Source organism: Momordica charantia (assembly GCF_013281855.1).
Source record: "Momordica charantia cultivar OHB3-1 chromosome 1 unlocalized genomic scaffold, Mcharantia_2.0 BLBB01000001.1, whole genome shotgun sequence".
Classification (NCBI taxonomy): domain Eukaryota; kingdom Viridiplantae; phylum Streptophyta; class Magnoliopsida; order Cucurbitales; family Cucurbitaceae; genus Momordica; species Momordica charantia.
This window is the reverse complement of record NW_028275157.1, coordinates 16,678,284-16,702,265: the sequence shown is the minus strand read 5'-3', so window position 1 is coordinate 16,702,265 and position 23,982 is coordinate 16,678,284. Positions and strand designations below refer to the sequence as shown.

Here is a 23,982-nt window from a genome sequence, read left to right as displayed (position 1 = left end):
ATGACTCACCATTTAATTTATCACATTTTTATTTTTTTAATAAAAGATTTACAAATTGATATTTTTAAAATAAGCTTTTGAAAGAATAGAGAGATAATCAGAACCTAAAACTACCCTTCATTTGTCGTTAACAAAGTTCAAAAAAAAAATTTATTCTTTATTTAATTAATTTATTTTTTATAGCAATTCTTTATTTGATTTAGAATGAGAATGATCTGAAATAAGTATACAAAAAGTTCTTTGTTAGAAAGAAAAAAAATGATTGATTTTCCTTTTTTGACCTTAAAAAATTATTGAGTTAGACTTTTAATTAAAATTTAAAATATAACAAGGTAAATAAGCAATTTAATCTGCAAAATCCAGTCATTTTAGGTTAGGATTTTTTTTTTTTACTTCTTTTAAGTTAGGAAAATTAGTTACGATATTTCATGTACAAACAACTTAATTTATTGAAAATCTCTCAATATTTGAAACGACTCTGCAAACAAATCACCAAAGTATTAAAAATAAAATAAAATGTTTAAAGTATTTATATAATTTATTTTAAAAGAAAAAAAAGGTAGGCATTGGGACCCAAAACCCCATATGGTAGCCACGCCAAAATTACCTCCCGTAGCGCGAAAATCAGCTCCGCCGTCTCTGCCACCGGCCACCGTTCGCCGTCACGCTGCCCTGGTGGGCGTCCTCCTCAATCGCACAATAGCTCTTGATCTCTTCCTCTTTTCTGTAAGTTTTCGGTTTCACTAGAAATTACTCCAATTCTCGCGTTTCGGAATTGGCATTTGGTTCCGAAACCCCTAAATTCAATACCATATATTGGAAGCTTATGGATGATACGATCCTTTTTTTGCTGCAGTTTTGAGTTACAGCCTATTTCGTTTCGATTTTGTCCTCTGTCTCATGCGGGGTTTTGTTAATCTTCAAAAAATTACTCTGTTTCAGATTTTAAGCATTCGGGTTTGTGTGGATTCCTTCCAGTTATATGTTGGAATTAGTTTTTTAAGTTGAAGCCCTTCAATTGCTATCGTTTAGTTGTTATGAAACGAGCACCGTTAATTTTTGCAACACAACATGGGTTTGATCCTTAAAATGATTGTTCTGTTAGCACAATAATGCTGCAGCTGGTTCAGTCGAGGAAGGCCAGGAACAAGTAAACCCGTTTGTTTTGTCAAGAGTGATTGCTGGTATTTAAAATCAGGGGCTTAACCTTGTTAATGAAGCCTGGTTTATACTTGAAGGTCTTGCATAGAAACCTATGGATGGAAACATTTTGAAAGTGCACACCCTAATAAACCATTGCTTCTTCGAGGCGTTAATAATGGATTATACATTCAATTTCTTAGGGGAACTTTCTACTCTTACGATAGTACCTACCCCTTCCGTTCACAATTTTTGATAATTTTGAAAAAACTCCTTCCATTCACAATTTGACAGATCATGATGTGTTATATTCTTTTATTTCATACATCTAACACCATTCTTAAAAACAATTTATGTGATAAATAATGAATGAAAGTAGTATATAAAATTTTTGGCATACTAGAAAATTTTCCCACTTTCTTAGAGTGTTTGGCCATGTGCATCTAAAGACTCAAGTATAAGTAACAAAATTAGTATGTCTTTAAGGACAAAATCAACATCAGTATGTGTCATTTGTCAGGACCCTATTCGATTAAGAGGTTGTAAAATGTATGTTGTCCTATACACTATTATACTGGTTGTGTCCTACTTTCTAATGTAATATATGCATATTTTCAGGATGTCTCCAGTTCGTATTCTTGTTATGTATAATGGGGATTGGATTTTTAGTGAGAATGGTTTTGAATTCAATGGTGACAAATTAAAAGGAATCATTGTTGATGAGAAGATTACTTATTCTGATCTTCTGGACAGAGTCTATGATATTGTCAAAGTTGACCCAACTGAATTTGTGGCCACTTTGAAATGCTTGTATAAAGCTCACGTCCCAACTCCACCAACAGAGATATTAGACAATGAAGATGTTGATTTTTTCATAGGTGAGAATCTTGTAGATGACCATAGCAGGAGAACACCGTTGTGCGTCACTATCAAACGTAGAGAATCACTAAATGAAGGGAAGGAGGTGCATTATCCAGCTCCATTCGACTCCGGAAGTGTAAGTAACCAAACTTCTGGTTTTGTGCCTACTGCACAAAATTCTCAATTTCCTCCCTTTATCGCTCTTACTGAAATTGAAGAACAAAACACAACTGCCATAAGTTGTGGTCCTCATGCAGACATGAATTGTGATGATGGGTTGCAAAATGTTCAACATGATGACTGTAATGATGATAGAGGACATGATAACGATGCTGAAAACGGGCATATGCAGAATGATAATTATGGATGTAGTGATGAGATTCATCACCATACCTCCAATAATATGTCTTTCGATAGTCTTTCTGATCGAAATGGCAGAAAAAGCATACAAGAATATGCAACTTCTGAGCCGATGAACCTGAGCATTCAACCATGTTTATATTCTGAGCAGCTGAATATTAATGTCCCAAAAACTTTAACTATTGAGCAGTTGATGTCCAATGATATTATAGCAGTAGGCCAGTCTTATCCAAGCAAGAAGGACGTGCAGAGCAAATTAAGTCTTATGGCTATAAGGGAGAATTTTGAGTTCAAAGTAAGGCGTTCGACAAAAGATTTATTGTTCGTTATATGTGTTGACAAAAGTTGCAAGTGGCGAGTTCGGGCATCGAAGATGAATGATTCCGACTGCTTCTTGATAAGAAAATTCCATAATTCCCACACTTGTTTGACAGAAAAGTTTCATCGTAATCATCATCAAGCCAGTAGTTGGGTTGTTGGTCAGTTGATCAAGTCCAAGTTTGAGGAAGGTGCATCTGATTATAGACCAAATGACATCATTAAGGATGTGGAGAAACAGCTTGGAGTTACAATCTCTTATGATAAGGCCTGGAGGGCGAGGGAAATCGCTCTTCGATGCCTAAAGCGATCGAGGGATCGCGAGAAGCGATCCCGTGGTAGACCGAGGAAGGAAAAAACTGTAACTACTGACAAAGAGCCATCCCTGCGATTGTGCGGGACATGTGGTGCCCGGGGTCACAATAGAAAAACCTGTAGGAGTCTCATTGTTCAGCAGTGTCAGTGAAATGTTAGAGAACTGGGAGTACAAAGAATAGGTAGAGCTTGACTATTTTTTCTCTTTTTTTTTGGATATTTAATATATGAAATATGATATTATTTTGCTGATGATCATCATGAGTACTATTCTTTCTTTGGTTCAGTTTTAGTCTAGTGTAATAATGTGGTTTCTCGTTTGCTGCAAATTCATATAATTTCTGAACTGTCCCCGTTTGCCTTTCCTACCAGGTATAAAGTTCAAAATTCCAAATGATATATATAGAATAATATGATTTTGATCATGTAATGAAGTTAATCTCTTTATAGTAATGTAGATGGCATATTTGATTTATTTCTTAGGGATAAAACTTCTAATTTAACCAGCAAATTAAAGAATAAAAAAAAATCACCCTAGATTGATCTAGTAGTTAAATAAGAACCTATGTGAATAGTAAAGGGTTAAGGAGTGAGTTCAAATTATGATGGTCACCTATCTAGAATTTCATATCCTACGAGTGTCTTTGACAACCAAATATAATAAGGTCATCCAATTATCTTGTGATTAATTGAGGTACGTGAAAGTTAGCCCGGACACGGACATCAGGAAGGAAAAGAAAAGGTAAAGAATAAAACCTCAATTCTTGTCTCCATATTTATATATGTATATAAAAGGTTTGGGTAATTGTTGGCCTCGACCATGACTTAGTGATAAAAATCCCAATCTTCATATCACAAGACAACCTATACATTCAACACCCTCTGAAGTTCATCGGTGATGTCAATGATTTCACTTTCGTTTTCCTTTTCTTCTCTCTTTAATTCAGAAAGCTGTATATTCAGTGCATCAATCTGCTTCTGTATTCTCTCTCCCCTGTCTGGTAATTTTGAGACAAGACCCTGTTCATTTGTTCAATGAAAAATAAGTTAAAAGCTCTTGGACATAAGTAGAACCAATCATAACATTTAGGTTGGGTAAAACTAACGGTCAACTCAACACAAGAACTAATTAGAAATCAAATTCTCACTCTGAGACCCGTTAAAATATTATTTGTCTCTCGCTCGAATGGGCAGTTGCATAGAAGAGCCGTACCTTATTTTCTAGAGTTTGAGACAGCCGATTGATTCTCTCTTTGATTTCCTTTGCTGTTGGCTTACTTGGACTGCTAGAACTCGTAGTAAATCTATTCAACTTCACATCCTTTGGGTTGAAAGCAAACCTTGCCCTGTAAGCAACGTAAAGAGTGTTAATACACACCATGTGGTGATGTATTTCTTTAACAAGTGAAAAGTGCAACATATGCATATGATCCATATGAACTCATACCCGTCTATATCATGATCTGGTGAAGAACTTGATGTCGCTTTTTCCCTAAATGCAACCTCTTTCATCCTCCTACCCCCACATTGGCATAGAGGTGGTTAGTTTCAAAAGGTAAAGAACGATGCAAGTCTCATAATAATCTCAACACCAAATATAGCAGTGATTAGAAATTTGCCAATATATTTTGATGTTATCCCTGGATAAATGTTTGGAAATATAAGAGGAAGGTATAATAATGAACGTATAAACAATTAAACATGAAGTTACCGAAATGATGCGTCTTCTTCCTCCAATACATGTACAGGTTCTGGAGCAGTTTTAGAGAAAAGCAAATTGTGGTGACTAACTCCTGCAATACCTTGAGTTTCTAGGAACTTTATATGGCTTCTCAAAGAATCATTCCTGTAGCCATAAACAACACGAGTGAAAACGAATTTAAATAATTGCAAAACGTCTGCCATGGTCTCCAGTTCAGCATCAAAACAGTAAGAGTAAGACAAACTAGGATACTTATTTTCAACCTAACTATTAATACACATGTTTTCTAACACAAATTCTGGACTAAATGATAATGTAAACATATTGAGCATCTAAATCATTTTCGCCAAACTGTATATAATAAACCATACTTGTATAATCCACTTATGATGGGCTGGCTATTCAGCTAGTAGTCTAGTTGATTTAAAGTTTTCATCTAAAATTCAGATCTCTATAACCACTCAAGATGCGGAAGGCTAAATATTGGGGTGCTTTCAACCTTAGCCTAATGGAACATAATATTAGCAACATGGTACTGTGCATCATAGAATGAAGCTTTAAATGTGCTCTTGGATGTGGATGCCTTATCAAAAAATTCAATAGAATCTATCATTCGAATCATACATCATATGTTGTCGGTCATGTTCCTCGTTCAATTGTTGCTGTGTGACAGATATGTCAAACCCCTCCTTTGGAAGGCTAAAAAGCTCCCGTAGATCCTGAAAATTTTAAAATATTATACATTCGATACAACGGGTTAAACAAACAGATTATTTCCAACTATTACCTGTTGACTAAAGTACCGCATCTGTTCTTTGTGCTCCGTTGCGGTTCTAAATAATCCCCCTTTGTAAATCTACATCATAAGTTTTAAAAGTCAAATAAGTGAATTGTTCCCTTCAGATTAGAAATAGTAGATATTTTAAACGCGCAACAATTATTTACACACACAGGCATCTTAATGGAACGAGCTCCTAGCAGGTGCCAAAAGCAAAATTTTTGACAAGGTGCACGCACGGGAGAACTATGGGGTACGTATACATATGGGGGAAAAAGTTAACCAAAATAGAAGTACACTATCTTGTCATTAACTTACCATTATTTAAGTAGAAAATTTGGAATGTTTTCCATACCCATGTCGTCTAGTAAACCATTTTACTTTCCCCATTAACAGGTTGCTTTGTGCCATATACGACATTAACATCTGTATTTAATAAGAGATATATCTATCATTACCTGTTTTCTGTAGATCTTTTCTTCAACAGTCCCACACGTCATTAATCTATACACTATAACATCTTTTGTTTGCCCAATCCGGTATGCACGATCCACGCTTTGATTATCAGTGCTACAAAGAGAACGTTACTTAATTATTCACAATCTACAACTAAAACCATTTAACCAAATAAAGTTACGTCCCCCTCCACCACCCCATCCACATGAATTAAAAAAATGTATGTTACTGTTTAACCAATCACAGCTTATTCTGTATTGGGTAGCCCATAAGAATTAAAATTAAATGAAGCAAGAATAGAGAAGGGTAAAAAGATGAAACAAAATGGAGAAAAGTTCTTTTTACTCCCTATTTGGAAGACAATATTTAGAGATATTTTTCTACAAATTTAAGCTGCAATATTGATGCAAGCATGAAAAACAAATACACATATATGTTTCAATTTTTCAAGAACCTTGGATTCCAGGCCGGATCTACCACAATTACACGATCTGCTCTGGTAAGTGTAAGACCTAAACCACCAACTTGAGATGTCAAGAGAAATATAGAAGCTCCTCTACCTTCTTGAAAATCCTAAGAAGGGGAAAAAGAAGTTCATATAAAAAATAAAGTTATATGAATATATCTTAGTGTCTTTTGGTAGTTTACTCACATTTACGATCTTTAGTCTGTCTGCAGCTTTTGTAGTACCATCAATGCGCAAGAACTCGTAATCATTGGATAGTAGAGATTCCTATGGGAAAAAACTTACCTACATTAATCACTTTTTTTACATTATATTCTAAAAATCTTGAACTAAAAATGGTGATACTCGTTGCAGGTGCCAGTTAGTTTACATGTTCTAGACTTCTAGTGCATTTCTATTTGAGATTCACACCACAAATATTCCCATGAAGAACTATTTAAGATTTACGGAACGAACACTTCCATCTGCAGAACTTCGACCAATTAAGTTTCATTCCCAATAAGTACTATCATGATGTAAAGATAACACATATACTGTTATATACTTTATTATATGATCAAATCTAGTACATGCATTCTTTATTTTACAAGTTCACATACTGCGATACAATCAATTGTAAGCCACTGTTTGTACTGAAGTTGTTTCATAGCATATTTATCATCGATCATCTTGGCATTTTCACAATGAGCCAATAACCACATTTTGTAATTAGTCTATATCAATACGACAGAATAAGTTGAGCTGAACTGAACCTCAATATGATTGAGCATCTTTCGAGTTTGAGAGAAGATAAGAACATTGTGCCCCTCCGGGATCAAATTTTTCTGCCAATAACAGGAAGGATGTTATATAAATAAATTAAGCTTATTTTCTCCCACAATTGATTCAATCAAACATCACTAACCAATAAAGCCATTATGAAAGATATTTTGCAAGAGACGTTGTCATGATACGCTTCATAATCATCCCTATCAGCCACATCCGCTAAATGCATTGCCAGCTTTTCTGCTACACCAGCATCTTCTGGGCTGAGCACAGCTTCCATCCCTTCCAGCACATCTTCAGCAGCTCTCTTGGTCAAAAGAAGTGGGTGATCGCATATTTTCTTAAGAATCTGCACCATACCAAATGATTAATTAGCATATAGATATAACTAGTGGCACTCCCCCATTTATGGGCACAAGTGTATGATGATGCCATTTACAAATTACAAGGAAGAAAAGATATTGTTTGAACATAGTTGAGGCGGGGGATCATCATATCAGAATAATACCTAAGACATTCAACAACAATCATAGGGAACTTTAAACCCAACTTGCATTCTGAATGGGAGTGCATAAATTTTCAAAAGAATGGACGTGAGGGCATTGTATTTAATGCAAAAATTTATAATAATTAAGCCAGGCTTAATAAACCGTTCCAAGGCAATCCGCGCACAGCAAACAGCTCTGTCAACAGACAAGCAGTAAATGATATGTACACTACATACTGATAGAATCTGTTTTAGAGGGTTATTTGATCATTCCAACAGGCAAACACTGTTCTTCAGAATAGAAGCATTGAGTCGCAACTACAAGAAAATTTCAATTTAAAAAATTAAATTGAAAAAATATTGTTCTATAATAGTGACTTCTGAACAATTTATTCACTAATTTTTTTCTTCTTTTTTTTTTTGATAATCAAGAGTTGGAGCTTTGCTCTCCTATACCCAAGACACTCGCGCCTACCTCAAGCGCGGAGCTGGAAGACATTAAAAGTTTTTGGTATTAAGCTCATCCAAAGGTTCGAACCTGAGCCCTCTAAATTGGTGTGACCTAAAGAATATGAATTACAAATCAAAATAGAACACAAGAATTAATGCTTCATCTAAAAACAATGCTAGTCGACTATCAAGTTTGCAGCATGGATTAAACAAATAAACCAAACTCAATACCTTCCTGCATTATCTTAACCGGATTATTTGCCTTACAAAGTCAGCTATACGTATCATCAGTTTACTGAATGAAGCGACTAAACTGAAAACAATGGTCAATGGATAGGTTACTAGGATAGAATAGACTATTCGATTACAACATCTCGTTTCTATTACTAACTGAAAAGGCAATAAAAGTCTGATGGAACAACTCGAACAAATTAAAACTTGATGTCAGAATCCTAACTAAATCTAATTGGCAATTTTAGCTAGAACATAATAATAAATTCTACCGTAAGGGCAGCCAATGGTGAGCCATCAAATGCTGAAAGTACCAATTCACTTCCCAAGAAAGCTTCATAAAGTCGTCGCTGTATCAATTAAATTTAAAAGCATCATTTTTTTACTATTGAATGACGTGATCAGGGTAATGATTGATAAATATTTTATCAAACCTGACAACTAGTCAGCCTGAGCCAAACAATAATGTCATTCTTTTTAGAGAGCTTGGTAGCAGCTTGGTCATTATCTTCATTAAAAACCTCACTCTTCAGACGACGCAAAAAGTAGGGCTGGATACGTTCCCTTAACTCCTGTAAAAAGGTACTGTATAACTATTTTTGATAGTTGATGCTATGTTGAAACAGCAGGCAACAAGAAACTAGTAACTTTGGGAAAAAAATATAAAATTGTGCTCTGACCATGGTAAGAGGATGCAAAGCTATCAATATACTTACAATGCAACAGACAGCAGGGAGACTGTTCATTCATAAACCACGTAATTTGAATTTGGAAAGTTTCATTTTACAGTAATGCCATAGAAGTGGATAGAAGTTTCATTTTACACTCACAAACCTTACAGGAAAGGGGAAGATAAGGTATTCTCCCAAAACCAAGTAATTAGTCAAAAAAAAAAAAAGAAAGAAAGAAAGAAAAAGGATTTCTAGTTAGCATGAATCATAAAAACGGTATATGTAATTACAAAAAAGTTTAAATCAAAATTGCCCATCTAGAAGAACCTTCTGAACCTGTACCTAGAATTTTCATTCCAAAATTGCCAAAAGGTAGCAGCACCAATAATTATAATCAGCAGTGATTACTAATCAATCCAAATCCTCCTGCATCGTTCCCCCACGTCCAGAATGCAGCAACAAGAAGAATCTTACTAAAAAAAGCGAGCTTATAATTTCCTTTTTTCACAAAACTATGCTGGTTTCTCCCATCCCAAGTTCAATAAGAGGAATAATCGAATGGTTTTTTCTCTTTTTTTAATTATTATTATAAATAATTCTTAGTTTCCAAAATCGTGCTAAACTGGCAGGTGACAGCAAGAAGGTCCATAAACAAGCAAAATAGACCTTACCTTTGCAGCCATTGAACCAATCCGCTTATCTCTTTCAGAAGCCTTTTTGTCAGTTCCACGAAGAATTGCACATTCATAGTTTTCTTTAAACCTGAAAAAGTTCCAAATTTCATACCAACAATACATGAACCAAAAACTTAGAACAAGTAACATGAATAAGATGAAAAAATATCTAACGATACAGAACTCTGAATATTAATATGGATGAGTACCACTTCTTGTCACCCAGCAGGTCAGGACAGCAAAAATTGAACAGGGCCCACAGTTCCTATTAGAGAGAGCGAGAAAGAGAGAGAGAGAGAGTGGAGATAGTGAACACTACATGGGAACAAGCTAAAGATACACCTCCAATGGATGGGATTTATGAATGGAAGAGGATAAAAGACAAAAGGCAAATGGCAGTATAGTGAATCTTGTGTAAGTGATACCTTCAGATTATTTTGCAATGGTGTACCACTTATAATTATGCGATGAGCACTAGGTATCTCAAGCAAACTTTTGGCTCTTTGAGTGCTAGGATTCTTTATAAGATGTCCCTGGATTATGAATAGGTTGATCATCAATCAAAACCAATATATATCACGAATGGAAAGTCTGCATTGATTCATAGGAAAAAAGTTATTCATGAATGTGGTAAAAAACAATTCATGAAATAAATAATAAAATAAAAGAACATTTACTACACTCAGGTAATGTGCACGTCTACTCAGATGAGGGCTTGATCTCCAAGCTATTTCAAATAAATTAAAATTAGGAAAAAAAAACATAGAATCACTAGGCCGTTCTTTAAGACTTGGAATCAAGTTTCAATTTGGACTTCTAATTGCAGAATCTTAGTTTTGTATAGAGGATTTAACGTAATCAACCATTGATTAAGAAATGAGAATAGTTCATTATAGTAAGGAACAAACAGTACAAATAGAATAGGTTAATCAAATGAACAATTTCATAATTAGTAAACTACAAGCATACTCATAAGGACCTCATCAAGTATCATATAATCCCATGTTTTTCCATCCTCAGTATCCTCATCTTCAGTGAAGCGGTTGCCTTGCAAAGCCTTTGAATTATTCCTTACAATATCATAAGTTGTGAGAAGAACACCTTTATCCTGTTGCGGAGACAAGAAAGACAAACAAAACAGAATTTAGCATTACACACGGGTTTTTTTTTTAATAACTGGGAGTCAGAGCTTTGTTCTCCTGTACCCAAGGGCACTCATGCCTGTTTCAAAGCCCAAACCCGGAAGACATCAAAGGTTTTTGGTATTAAGCTCACTAGAATGTTTGAACTTGAGACCTCTAAATCGGTATGACCAAGAGATTCCAAGCCCTTACCAACTGGGCTGCCCTTGGGGCAACATTACACATGGCAATTAAAATTCCAATTAAAGTTAACTTGTACTTTTCCTTAATCCCAACATCCTTTTTCAAAAAAAAAAGAACAAAAAAATCCCAACGTCGAAGTGACAAAATTTAAACAAAAGACATTTCTGCCAAGAATAATAAATGCTAAAATTTAGAATTGTTGTGTTTCTATGGATATATCCTACCTGGAGAATATACTGAAGCTCATACTGCCGAAGTTTAGCTGATGTGCCATAATATCTGTACAGGATTTAGAAAGCTCAGCATCTGTGTTCAGTTCTATGACAAAAGTAAAAAATATTTAAAACGATCCAGGCAGTAAATATTTACTCTCTCGTTTTCTCAGAAAGACCCACAACGGATAACTCTTTAATCCAATGGGGCAGAAGAGTTTTAGGTGCCACAACCAAGACCCTCTTTATTAAACGCGAATAGAAAAGTCCAGCTAGAAAGCCACAAATCTGCGGAGAAAGGGATGAAATAATAATATTTAGACACATCCAAGCAAATAAATAAATTGTAAGGGAACTGTTATTCCTGTTATTACCTGCATTGTTTTCCCTAAACCCATGTCATCACCTAAGATTCCACCCTTACCCTTACAATGTAGAGACCACAGCCACCGTAACCCATCACGCTGATGTGGATACAACATATTTGCAATTCTACCTTGCAATTTGAAAGCAGAATTATGACCAATAGAGCTTATCCCCTCCAAGATAAAATAATTAGCAGATTTATCAAACATGTTGATCCCATCAGAATCTTCATTCTTCTCTTCGGATTTGCCATGTTGCCTTCTTGCTTCATTAAAAACCATTGTTTCACGATTCAGAACTACACAATCATCCTCATCATCTACCTCCCTTTCTTCATCTTTCAACACAAAAGTTTTTCCTAGGGAATTATATGTTCTTTCTACATCCTGACGTTTGTATTTGTCTTGTCCTTCGTGAGGTTTATATTTTATATGTAGAAGTTGTTCACTCTCTGTACTGCACGTATCAACTTCATGAATTCCATCGTCAAACAGATCAATCTTTGCCTTATTTGGTAGAATTTCTTCTCCGTCCTCACCATCCACATCGTCAATGAGAGTCTTCACAACATTCTCAACTTTCACATTTTCATCTAACAAGGAATTAGATGGATTGGAGAAAAACTTCGGACAATCAAACTCACGATCATCGGTTTTATTGGCTTCCTCTATTCCTCGTTCATCACAAGAAGCCGAGAAGTTTTCAAGAGAATCAGTTTTTCTCGAATTTTCTCGCTTTTTCTGAAAAGACAAAAGCTCAAGCCTCGTGCTTAAGTCATTTAGAATATCCCTGATTTCACTTCCCTTATTATCCTTGTCATCAACGGGCGGAGGCGGTGGCGGAGAAGGAGAATCAAAATCAGTAATACCAGAAAATTTAGGTTCAATGAAATCGAACTCCACTGGATTATCTAAGTCACCATCTTCTCGAGACGAGAGTTTGCACAGACGGCGTCGGCCACTGATCTTAACCTTCCTCTGCTTGTTTTGAGCTGAAAATTATTGGGGAAAATGAATGCAGAAATAACGTCATGCACAAGTTAAAATATTACCGATACATGTTATGGGTGTGAAACCGCAGGAATCAAATGAAATCCGTACCACTAACAGCTGAAGGCTCCGGAACTCTATTATCATCAAAGTCGTCAACAGTAGACGATACTTTACTGAGGCGGCGTTGATCCTCAAGTTCGATTCTTGAGGGCTTTTTTTCCTCTTCTTCTTCTCTCTCATCTGCACAAATAAATTCACCACCGATGACTACAGAGCTCCCAGAAGTGAAGAATCACACATAAAGGCAAAAAAAATGAAAAAAAAATGAAAAGAAATGGGGACTGGCGAAAGGAAGGGAGTGAGTATACTACCATTACCGGCGGTGGCCATAGAAGGCTTAGGAGGAGCAGAAAGATCCTGAAGGAGGCGGTAATGACGATCGTTGAGGCTGAGAGGTTTCTTCCTACTGGTCGTGGAATCCGCCATTCCTGAGTCGGAAATGGATTCGCCCTTTTTTCCGCCGGAGAGATCCTTGACGCCGGCGAAGGCGAAGCAACAGCGGACTTTGAAGATAGAGTATGATTTCTTTGTCTAGACTCTAGTGCGATCGTTGTGTTCTACGAACGATGGGTTTCCAATCGCCTTTCCCGCTTTGCTACAAGAAATTTGAATTTTTGATGGGTTTCGAGTTTCTTCTCTCTCTATATATATACACACTATTGCGAGGTGGGGTGGACTTTCCAATTTTCAACTTACTAATGTCTTAGGTTAGAGTTCATGTTGTCAAGTTTGATAGAAGATTTTTTTTTTTCTTTTTTGTCTGATCGCAAATTTTAGGTAATAGATACCTTATTGGCTAAATTGTACTTAAATTGAATTAATCTACTTATATTTAGAAGTATATTTGAGTCGACTTTTATATAAAATTAAAAATTCGAAGTAAAATACATGTCTCAACCACTTAAATATATTCATATAAATTTATATAAAAAGTTATTTTACTCTTGAATTTTAAAATTCGACAATGTCTTTTTTCAAATTACAATTTAATCAATAGAATTAAGTTAACATCTTAATCAATAGAATTAAGTTAACATCTTAATCAATAGAATTATATTAAGATTGTCATATAAAATACGTAGACTTTCATTTAAAAGGGTCCATGATACTCACTTTGTAATTTAAGAATAGTTCAAGGGCAAAAAGATAAAAAAATGTCTTCATTAGTCAAATTCTCACGATCAAGTTCTCACCTCTACAAGTGCAATATGTATGCTATTTGGCAAGCAATGTGCAGCCATGATAGCAAGTTTATGATAGTTTTAAAATCCGTTAACGTGTCTGCAAATGGAACGACTCTATTGAATGCTAAATTCAAAACTTAAATCGAGCAATTCTGCGTCATTGAAACACATTTTTTAATTCTTTCCACTTCTTATAGTAACAGCTTACAAGAGTCTTCACTACAATATGATGTAGGAAACATAATTCAAGATTAATTCATCACAAGCATTGGAAAATGCCTTTCGTACGAATAATTATCCAAGGAGACAACTTCTACTGTAGCCAAAAATGTCCTTCGATACTGCGGCACTGATCGAGGACAGTGGTCGAACTATGAGTGTGTAACAATTTCCCTGAGAATCCCAGCTGCCAAACAAGAACGCTGCAATCCATTTGGCTTGTCACCCCAGAATGATTCAAAACCTCCAAACGATAGCTTCTTCCTACTCATTTGAAGAATGATCTTGAGAAAGCCATGTACTGCAGAATGCAGTACTTCTGACTCAGACATCGAATTCTCTAAACCACCAAAGACATGTCAAGAACTGGTCGTCTCGGCCAAGTGAACTGCAGAAGGGCGTTCTCCTGTATTGGTAGGTTCTCTAACGATGGAACTGAGCATCTGATGGCGCCTCATCTCCTGGGCTTTCCTTCGATTGGATTCTAGGATGATAAGGAGAGCAGTGATATCAGCAGGATTTACCCCGCCAACTCTACTTGCTTGACCAATAGTTTGTGGCCTCACCTGAAAGTATAACAGGGATGGTTAAGTGAAAGTTGCAAAAATATCAACTTGGCCTGCCTTGAAAAACTGCCCTCGCTCCAAATTACTTCCAGGCTGCTGCTTCTTCTTACATGTTTATTTCAGTTTTATCTTGAATTTGTGTACCTCATGCTAGTAAAGAGGTTACCTAAAACAGAAACATCCAATAATGACATTCACCCCAAAGACATTGATATAAAAGACGAACCTTAGATAATTTCTCGCGAGCTTCAAGAGACAGTGTTGTCATTGCATAGTAATCCAAGTCTTCAGGAAGTACCCTATGTTGTTGATGAACCATCTACAAGCAAAACAATGAGGTGGGAAAAGTTCAAAGAACAGAAGGTATAATTAATGGAAAAAAAAACCTACTAATACAGTGGAAAGAAGGGAGGAAAATGTTTGAACCTGCTGGAGTTGCGTTTGCTGCCGCAGAATGAACCCCTCATATTTGATGTCAATCTCTACACAATCCTTTTCTGATTTGGTTAAGAGTTTATTCCCGAAACCATGCTCATCAAAAACATTATATCCTATGTGTGGTTTCTTAAGAAGACTCTCCAATGTCGAAAAGTCCTTCACAGGCTGACCAGACAAGCGAGAAACATCAGCAGCCAGCTCTCCTCCTAGAATGAAAATATGAAACATCTATGATCTACCAAACCTCAGAAATTCGCATTTTGAATATTTTGTTATGAGAAACAAAGCTAGACGAAGATAAAGAAAAAAGTGAAAATCATAAGCACACTCTAGACACCCAAATGCTGCATTTTCTAGTTTAGAATTTAATTCTTTCGAGCACTAATATTAGATAAATTCTTGATCTTAATACACCACTTCATCAAACAATGGGAATTTTTTTTCTGTATTTTCACTGTATGGTAATATGCTAAAGGAAAGGAAACTATTGACAAACCTGATATCCTGACAGTTCTCAATCTTTTCTTTTCTTCCGAAATTCTACCCTGCTTCTCTTGGTATAGCTTCCACCGCCTATCATCTATTAACCCAATTTCACGGCCAAGAGGTGTGAGACGGCTATCTGCATTGTCTGATCGGAGAAGTAATCGATGTTCTGAGCGGCTACAAACAGGTAAAAGTTTTCTTTTATGATAACTAAGAGACATGAAAAATATTTGATGATACTGTAAGTATAACAGTCTCATTTTCTGTTTGTGGTTTTAGATTTACAAGGAATATACAAGATCGCATGATTATAGCGAGAGAAGCAGAGGGCAGAACATGATTGATAATGATAAAAAATCAGGCCGTCAATTATTCCTTGACTGATATTAAAATATTCCTGCTTTCCATTCCTATTCAGTGGAATGATAAGAAAGAACAGGAAAAAAAATTAGAACTTAAAATAATTGACGTATGTAGTAATATCTAAAACGAGAGTGATGAGATATACTAAAACTTGAAATGCCTAAAAGACATAACAATATAATTACGAACTAATTCACTTCTTATCCTGAATAAGAAGACCTGCGTGTAAGACAGCTACAAATAAGAACTAATTTAGTATATTTCTGAAGAGGCCCAGATAGTTCATTCTGGATGTGGAAAAAATAGTTGATTGATAACAGCACTTCTATGAATCCTTGAAGATGATTATGATCCCAACAGATGCCTAGATGATATATTCGGCATCAAATTGGGTTTATAGTTAATTCATTTTTGGTATTAAGAAATTAATAGTCATGTCTCTAGTCTATTACCAATAAGCGAGGAGAATAAGGAAAGAAATTCAAATAGGCAGAACAATATATTGAACAAATACCTCGTCAGCATACGATAAGGCTCGCGAAGGTCCTTGGTGACGAGGTCATCAATTAAGGTCCCAATATAACTACTTTCCCTCTCGAGAACAATAAGGGACTTGCCATCTGAAAATCTGGCAGCATTGATGCCAGATATAATTCCCTACATCATACAATGAACCAACCAGGTTTAAATGTTAATATATTGAATTACATCACAGCAATCATAATGGCCCAACAACATAGCTATTCTACAACAGGTAGAAATGACAATATTATGTTCTTTCAAATACGGTAATAAACAACTTCAGATGAATAAGATTTTGCAACAAATCAAATAGGGGACGGTAAGATGCATACTTGTGCAGCTGCTTCTTCATACCCAGTGGTTCCATTTATTTGACCAGAGAAGAAAAGTCCATCAATTTTTTTTGTCATTAGAGATCTGCTACACTGATGAGCAGGCAAGAAATCATACTCTACAGCATATGCAGGTCTGAGCATCGAACAGTTCTCAAGGCCTGGTAAAGTTCTCAGAAGTGGCAACTGTAATCGTTCTGGCAAACCAGTAGAGAATCCCTGCACAGAGTGCTAGATCAAGGAACAGAACGAAGCAATATAGGACAATACTTAAAGAAATGCAACTTATCGTTTGGATATTGGTCTTTTAGTTTTCCAATTCTGAAACAAATTCTTCAGACATTGTCACAAAATAATTGAATGAGGAAGAAGAAAAGAAACTTTGGAGTTTTAAGGCCAATGAAGGCCAGATGATGTGCTCAATCATTCATGCCATCACTATGGAGATGACAATTAGATAACACTCACAATAGAGTCCAAAGAAGGAACATCTTTATGGCCTTATCTCCAAATTGGTGGATTATGTGTAAAAGGAATTCAGAAACACAAAGCCATCTCTTTTACATTTGCAGCTTTCCCTTTAAGTTCTGGCATTCTGAGTGATGAGGCTCTCTAGTCTCTTCTTTCCGTTGGCAAATCCCTCTCCCCATTAATACAAGTGCTCTCCAATCTACAATCTTGATGGGCCATCCATTTAACAAAGAAAAGGAGAATTATGGTTGTAGATTTTTTTTTTCACAAGATACCACCGTCTCATTGAAATACCGAAAAGGAAATTAGAGTTCAAGAGATATAAACTCCCAAAGGGAGTGAACAAATTTATGGTTGTAGATTAATAGAGCTTTTTTTTACATTATGGATTGAAGAAACCATAACACTTTCAATGACATTTTCCTCTCTTTTGACATATACATAGATACGATTCTTTTACATGCTCTAGACGGGTGTAAAGTTTACTCTCCTTACAAATTATAGATTGGTTAGTAGGTTGGTCTTTTGGCTAATCGGAAGGTTTTTATGTTACTTTGATTAGCTTGGGCTTCTTCCTTCCCCTTTATATTTTATCACATCAATGAAATATCCATTTCAGAAAAGAAAGAAAGAAATATTAAGAAGAGAAAAAAAAGCAATCCTTTTAAGTTTTGCATCTTACCTTTATTGATTTCTTCCTCCAGAAAAATAATTTCTTTGCATCCAGGTATTATCAAATAATAATAATAAATAAATAAAAAGTTGATGTTTACAGCACCTGCACGTAGAGCTCAGGCACATTTCGGCCCTCTGGTTCAAGAAAAATCTGATGAGACTCTTTATCTTGAAACCTCACAATCTATAAGATGAAAGATAAACAAATTAGATCAATAAAATAAACAAATTTATTTAAGGGGAATTAGATCGAATGATGAGATAAGATAACTACAAAAATATTAAAAGACAATTGCAAGGTACTGCCGTAGTCCAAAAACTAATTTTATCTCAACAATCTATCTAGTTTGTTTCCATATTGGATCTAGAAGTTTCAACTTCAAGAATGGTTCCATAGAATAGGGGTCTCATACAAACTAAACCTTTCGTGTAAATCTGATAATGTAATCTTTAAAATACCCTTTAAAGTTGTGTCACATCAAGTAATTGAAGTAATTTCCTCTAACTTTAACCTACTCTAACCTTTTTTATTATCTGTATAGAGGTATTTTCTCAATTACATGATGAAAAATTAAACAAACAAGAAAGAAAGCATGTAAGGGTTTCCTCATACTCAAACGGATTTGCTCGCAAGAGTAACACTTTTTTCAAATAATTGTAAGGAGAGAAAGAATAACCATTACATTCTACATTCTTCTAAGAAATGTTTCTTCAAACCACTCTAATTGCACTTAACTGAAAATTAGACATCAACCATGAAGTTCAAGCCTTGAAAGGCTTGAATCTGTACCTTATCTTCAATAGAAGGGCAATATCTAGGCCCTTTTGCTTCCACCCAGCCTCCGTAAGTGGGAGTTTCGTGCAGGTTCTCCTTGATAAGTTCATGTGTACTTTTTGTAGTGCGAGTCAAATAGCAGCACATTTGCTCTCTCTCTATGTGAAAATCAGGATCAAAACTAAACCAATTGACCTGTTTATAACCAGGTCAATCTTAGAAGACAAATACTTATTACTTAGAGCTGCAAAATCTAGCAAAAAATAAAAATGAATGTAGATATTGTTATATTTAACAGGCTTAAATTATAGGAGCTAATCATATTTTAAACGTAAATTTCCAATGAGTTCTCTAACAGGGCACCCAACGAATGACAAGGTTGCTCTACCTAGTACCAATTCAACAATAGAGCAATAAAGACATGTCAAGATGATGATGATGATGCTCAGATACACAATGCAGGATAACAGGTGACAACTCGATCCACATAAAGAAAAATGAGAAGCATGCCATGAATATGAGAGTGATACTTCAAATCTACTGAACCTACGTATGAGATCAAATGCAAGGACCTCTTCATCACCATGTTGGGGTTCCAGTGCAGAGAAATCAACAGTTCGGCAGTCCACACGAGCTGGGGTTCCTGTTTTCAACCGATCAATTTCAAATCCAAGACGCTGTAAGTTTTCAGTGAGTCCATGTGAAGCTGATTCACCAGCTCTTCCTGCAGGCATGGAAGTTCTACCAACCCAAATTTTACCACTCATAAATGTTCCTGTAGTGAGAATAACTGCAGGGGCGTAGAAGTTCATTCCAAAAAAGGTGCAAACACCTTCCACATTGTCATTCTTTCCTACTAAAATATCTGTCACCATGGCCTCTCTAATAGAAAGATTAGGAGTGCTGCAAGGAAAAATATTACATTAGTTAATAAGTGGCCTTTGCAGTTAGCTTGGGTTTCTTCCTCCCCCTAGGTATTGCATTTCAATCTATATGCATTCGAGAGGTAGTAAAGTTCATTTCAAGGAGAATACTTTGTTGCTCTATCTTTGAAAGACCAGTTCCCAGTTCTCTCTGATCTTAATTTAAACATAAACACTAGTAAAGAAGTCCAAATCAGTGAAGGTCATGAGTGGAATTGAAAGAAGAAATTTTGATGATAGAGAAATAAAGGATCGTTACATTCCTTCTTGTTTTATCAGATAATTTGTTGCAAACCCTGAGGAAGATCATAGGATATGGAACTATGAAGAAGTCAAACATCTTCCCTTGTGATTCATGCTCCTTCAGCTTACCAAAGGGGGACATTACCTTCCAAATCGAGGAAACAATCATAACCAAAGAGTACTAAAATTGGGACAAAAAAGATCTACAATAGGACACACTTGAAGGATCACGGATCAATCCAGACAAGAGATAATACTCTCTTTACTAATGTGTAATCCTTCGAGCCAACTTCCACATAGTCATGATCAATCTGCTACCCAAAACATCACCACAATTAAGAGAAGAAAAGGGGGCAAGAGTCCCTTGCCTCATCCTCTTGATGCAGTTATGGTCCCATTCCCTAGTGGTTAGGACATTGGACTATGAAGCAGTTGTGCTTCCTCCAAGCCTTCAATTGACAAAAATTAGAAAATTTGGTTTGATATAGACATCTATTTCAGCAATCTTAAGACCTGACCATTTAAAAAGGAAATCCATCCCTGTATGTTAAAAGAAAGAAAATTTGTCACTCACGTGTAATAGAGACAAATTTATTATTTAAAAAAAATGCTCAAGTAAATGTGATCTTTCAAACACTACAACCATCCTACAATATTTGACAAACCTGTTAAATTCATATCATGTTATAAAGAAAGTCATTTGAGTAAATGATACACAAGTCGTGTTCAATAATATTGAATGGACTTGTTCAAATTTAAAATAGGGTGCTGATTGGCAAGCATCAAATTGCATTAGAAAGCCTAGTGTTCACAACAAGAATAAAGAGTGTATTCTATATAATCATGACTAATAGATTGCACGATAAAAGAGTTCGGATCAGAGAAATAGTGCTTGTCACGTTGAGATCTTGCTAAATATTCAGTAAAAGCAAAAAAAAATCCCTGACAGAGATTGTATATCGCAATCAACCAAAGAAAGCTGAAAGTTACAACAATCACTTCAAAAATTAGGTGGCTGCTAGAGATAATAGTATATTAAAGAGAAAAAACGAAAAACTCAAGAAACTTGCCTTTCCACAATACTCTTCATTAAAAGTGCATACTCCCTTTTATCAGTTTGAGCACGCAACGCCCGTACAGCAGGGCCTCTAGAAACATTAAGTACACGCTTTTGTAGATAGCATCTGAAGATGAAGAATGATGTGAGTACAATACCAATAGCATATACTGTGAATGAGATCATTACCAAGAGGAGAAGGGACAGAGAGCAAAAAAGAAACGCAACGACCCGTGAGATGTGAGGTATGAGGCATGGCTCTAGGGAGTGTGTAGAGAGCGATGAGATATAAATCAAAACTAAAAATATACTAGAATCAAAGGTGGGTAGGGAAGCAAACTACAAAATATGCTTTACAACCATTGAGCAGGAACTTCCAGCACATTTCAATTACTCCCATAGAGATTTTGAGTGGAAGATCATACAATCAAAGCCATCACTTTAAAGCTTTGAGTAGAGTAGGACCATGATTTAAGAAGGATGATCTCAATCCTATCCATGCAAGTATTGATCTCTTTTTAAAGAAAGGATATCTTTATCTTTAATGATTTTGTCCAAGTATTATCTATAGTTTGATTTAACTAAGCAAATAACTGCTTCCAAATAAAAGGTAAATAAATATGTATAGATGCCAATAACAACTTCTTATATTAGTATTCATTCTAAATATCATGAGAATGAACAATCATGCTCTCTCTGGAAATATAAGGAGAATAGTATGCAAGGAAATTAGGAGGTACATAATATTACCTGTCAGCGACCTTACCAATTTCACCCCCTAGTGCATCCACTTCATGCACAAGTTGAGATTTTGCTGGCCCACCTACTGCTGGATTGCAAGGCTGAAATCAAACTTTAAGATTAAGAATGTCTTCCTGCTATATGCCTTTTTGGTCTTTGAAATCTAAATATTTTTGTAATTATACCCTTACAATTTTGTTGGCCATTGAGATACTTTTTCGAACTCCACATTTTAATGCAATCTTGTTTCTTATATGTTTAAAAAAATAATTAAAAAAAAACAACAACAATTACAAAAACCACAAAAAATGAAAAGGGAAAGAAAGAGTTTTCCAGCGATATAGTCCTTCCATGAATATACAAAACCAACCTGCCAAGCAATACGATCAATATTGAGTGTCAGAAGAAGAGTTTTTGCCCCTAAACGAGCAGATGCAAGTGCAGCTTCACAACCTGCATGCCCTCCTCCTACGACTATAACATCGTATTTTTCGTCGGCGGCCCCAACGTGGTTTCTCAAGTCTATACAACATAAAAGGGCAAACAACTTCAATATGCAGCAGAAATGTTATTCCAGTTACCAAGAGCTCGACAACCCCCACTTGATTACTCAACAATATAGTTCCATATACTTCATAAGTGTTCCGTTTTTGGTCTGTTCAAAAATTTAACAATGACCCTCGTCCCAACAATGCCGAAAACGCACGAAAACGACTACATAGAGTGAACCAAACCTTGAGAACTTGAACTGGCAGCAACGAACGACCTCCTAGATATGCAATTGCGGCCGAATCTGACAGGGTAGCTGGGCGGTAGTTTCCGGCGAAATACGTGAAGAGCAACGGAAGGATTGAATGGAGAAAGGAAGGGAAGATGGCGGATGAGGCGAGGGAGGTGAAACGTAAGCATTCCTGAAGCTGCCATGAATTACAACGGATGTTAAGAGTTACCAGTGCGGGCATGTGAGCAGTAGCATCAGGTCGTGGGCGAAGGAGAACAAATTTGAACTGGGAGTGTGACGATGATGACTTTGTGGTTCATCTGCGCCCTTCCTTTTCTTAGCAAAATCCACTGGATTGGTAGAAACGCATAGTTGTGACTTTTATGGGTTTTATTTTCATTATTATTTATTTTAACTACCGTGGCATAAATTCGAACCAAGACTTTTAGTCTGATATATGTGAGCTACGTGGAAGCGATAACATTGTCAATTGATTGGAGGAAGTTTTACCGTTTAGATGAGAAAGCTCGACGGGAGAATAACATAGGTGAGAAAGAAGTCCAACGATCTAGTAAATAGAGACAATGACGGTGGATGGTAATTGTCGAGACTCAAGTGAGAGTACGGATGGAAGCTGAAATTTGAAGAATGAAAACAATTTGGCATAAAGATGGAGGGAAGGAATTTGGGCTGCATAAGTTATTCTAAAAACGCCAAAACAAACATAGTTGAGTGATGCTTGGTATAGGTCTCCAACTAAGAAATTGTAAATTCGAACCCTCTCCCCAACGTATTGTACTTAAAAAAATATTATAATAATAATAATAATAAGTTTATTATAGAAAGTAGAGGTGTCCCAAGTGTAGGTAAAACCAATCCGATAAATTGAAAGCGAAATCGATAGAACCAAGTCGATCAGTCAGTTTTCGTAATAGGGGTGGTCGGTCGATTAAAGACTTTCCTATCTAGTTGGTCGTCGCCCAAGAAAAAACCTTAAAAACTAATTGATCCAATAAGCAACTTAGAGTCACCACCTCTCTCCTCTCATTTTAAATTGTTCGTATCTCTCTTTCCCCCTCCCCCTTCCCTTCCATACCTTGCCTCAAATTCCTAACCGACAGCCACCTCATCCTCCTCCTCTCCCTTTTGCGTCGCATCGTCCTCGACTGCCACCCATTGCCGCTACAACCCAATCCCTTATCACTTAGAGTCTCGCTAGATAGTTTACACCACGACCTAACCCCCCTAGTTCCGAACCCCCCACCAATCATTTTACACCACGACCTAGCCTCGTCGCGACCCAGACCCATAAAAAAATTAGTCTATTGAAAACCGACCAACGAGTCGACCATTTGGTCAGTCAATTTTATAGCATATAAACTATTGTACTATGAATCGTGGCTCCCTTAATTGATTGGGCCACAAATACTAATCTTGCAACCCATGGAATTTGTAATTGTCGTATGACTTATGTACACACGTATACGCGATAAAGATTTACAAGCTTCTGGTGAATTAAAAAAAAATATCTTAAAAATAATACGTTTTATTAGATCATCTCGTTTAATTAAAGAAAAAGATCCACCGACTTAATAAAAATTAAGTTTTGCACAAAAGTAAAAATTGACCAAGGCAGA

The 23,982-nt window shown here is 36.0% G+C and overlaps 3 protein-coding genes across 4 annotated transcripts; 1 reads left to right on the top strand and 2 right to left on the bottom strand.

Annotated features, from left to right (window-relative positions):
• Positions 1-549: 549 nt before the first annotated feature.
• On the top strand, positions 550-3,252 carry LOC111005278 (uncharacterized). The gene is made up of 2 exons (XM_022276726.2): positions 550-726; positions 1,759-3,252. The coding sequence occupies exon 2, from the start codon at positions 1,760-1,762 to the stop codon at positions 3,143-3,145; it is 1,386 nt and encodes a 461-aa protein (XP_022132418.2). The 5' UTR covers positions 550-726; position 1,759; the 3' UTR covers positions 3,146-3,252.
• A 492-nt stretch (positions 3,253-3,744) lies between these two features.
• On the bottom strand, positions 3,745-13,263 carry CHR24 (chromatin remodeling 24). 2 transcript variants are annotated; one of them, XM_022277404.2, is made up of 22 exons: positions 12,941-13,263; positions 12,678-12,809; positions 11,586-12,568; positions 11,369-11,499; positions 11,224-11,278; positions 10,654-10,782; positions 10,100-10,207; positions 9,884-9,939; positions 9,672-9,762; positions 8,764-8,901; positions 8,602-8,679; positions 7,301-7,510; positions 7,149-7,220; positions 6,583-6,663; positions 6,385-6,503; positions 5,933-6,044; positions 5,484-5,552; positions 5,321-5,415; positions 4,706-4,840; positions 4,442-4,510; positions 4,208-4,340; positions 3,745-4,014 (listed from the first exon to the last, which is right to left on the bottom strand). In XM_022277404.2, exons 1-22 carry the CDS (start codon positions 13,053-13,055, stop codon positions 3,859-3,861), a joined length of 3,267 nt encoding a protein of 1,088 aa, XP_022133096.2. In that variant the 5' UTR covers positions 13,056-13,263; the 3' UTR covers positions 3,745-3,858. The 2 variants fall into 2 exon arrangements, with proteins under 2 accessions (XP_022133096.2, XP_022133097.2); XM_022277405.2 differs by having other exon boundaries at positions 12,947-13,263.
• Positions 13,264-13,970: 707 nt separating this feature from the next.
• Positions 13,971-22,703, bottom strand: LOC111005412 (glucose-inhibited division family A protein). The gene is made up of 13 exons (XM_022276893.2): positions 22,359-22,703; positions 21,995-22,146; positions 21,634-21,725; positions 20,897-21,010; positions 19,233-19,563; positions 18,676-18,855; positions 17,989-18,069; positions 16,740-16,958; positions 16,400-16,542; positions 15,533-15,699; positions 15,025-15,242; positions 14,825-14,917; positions 13,971-14,598 (listed from the first exon to the last, which is right to left on the bottom strand). The coding sequence occupies exons 1-13, from the start codon at positions 22,546-22,548 to the stop codon at positions 14,392-14,394; spliced, it is 2,187 nt and encodes a 728-aa protein (XP_022132585.2). The 5' UTR covers positions 22,549-22,703; the 3' UTR covers positions 13,971-14,391.
• Between the last annotated feature and the right edge of the window lie 1,279 nt (positions 22,704-23,982).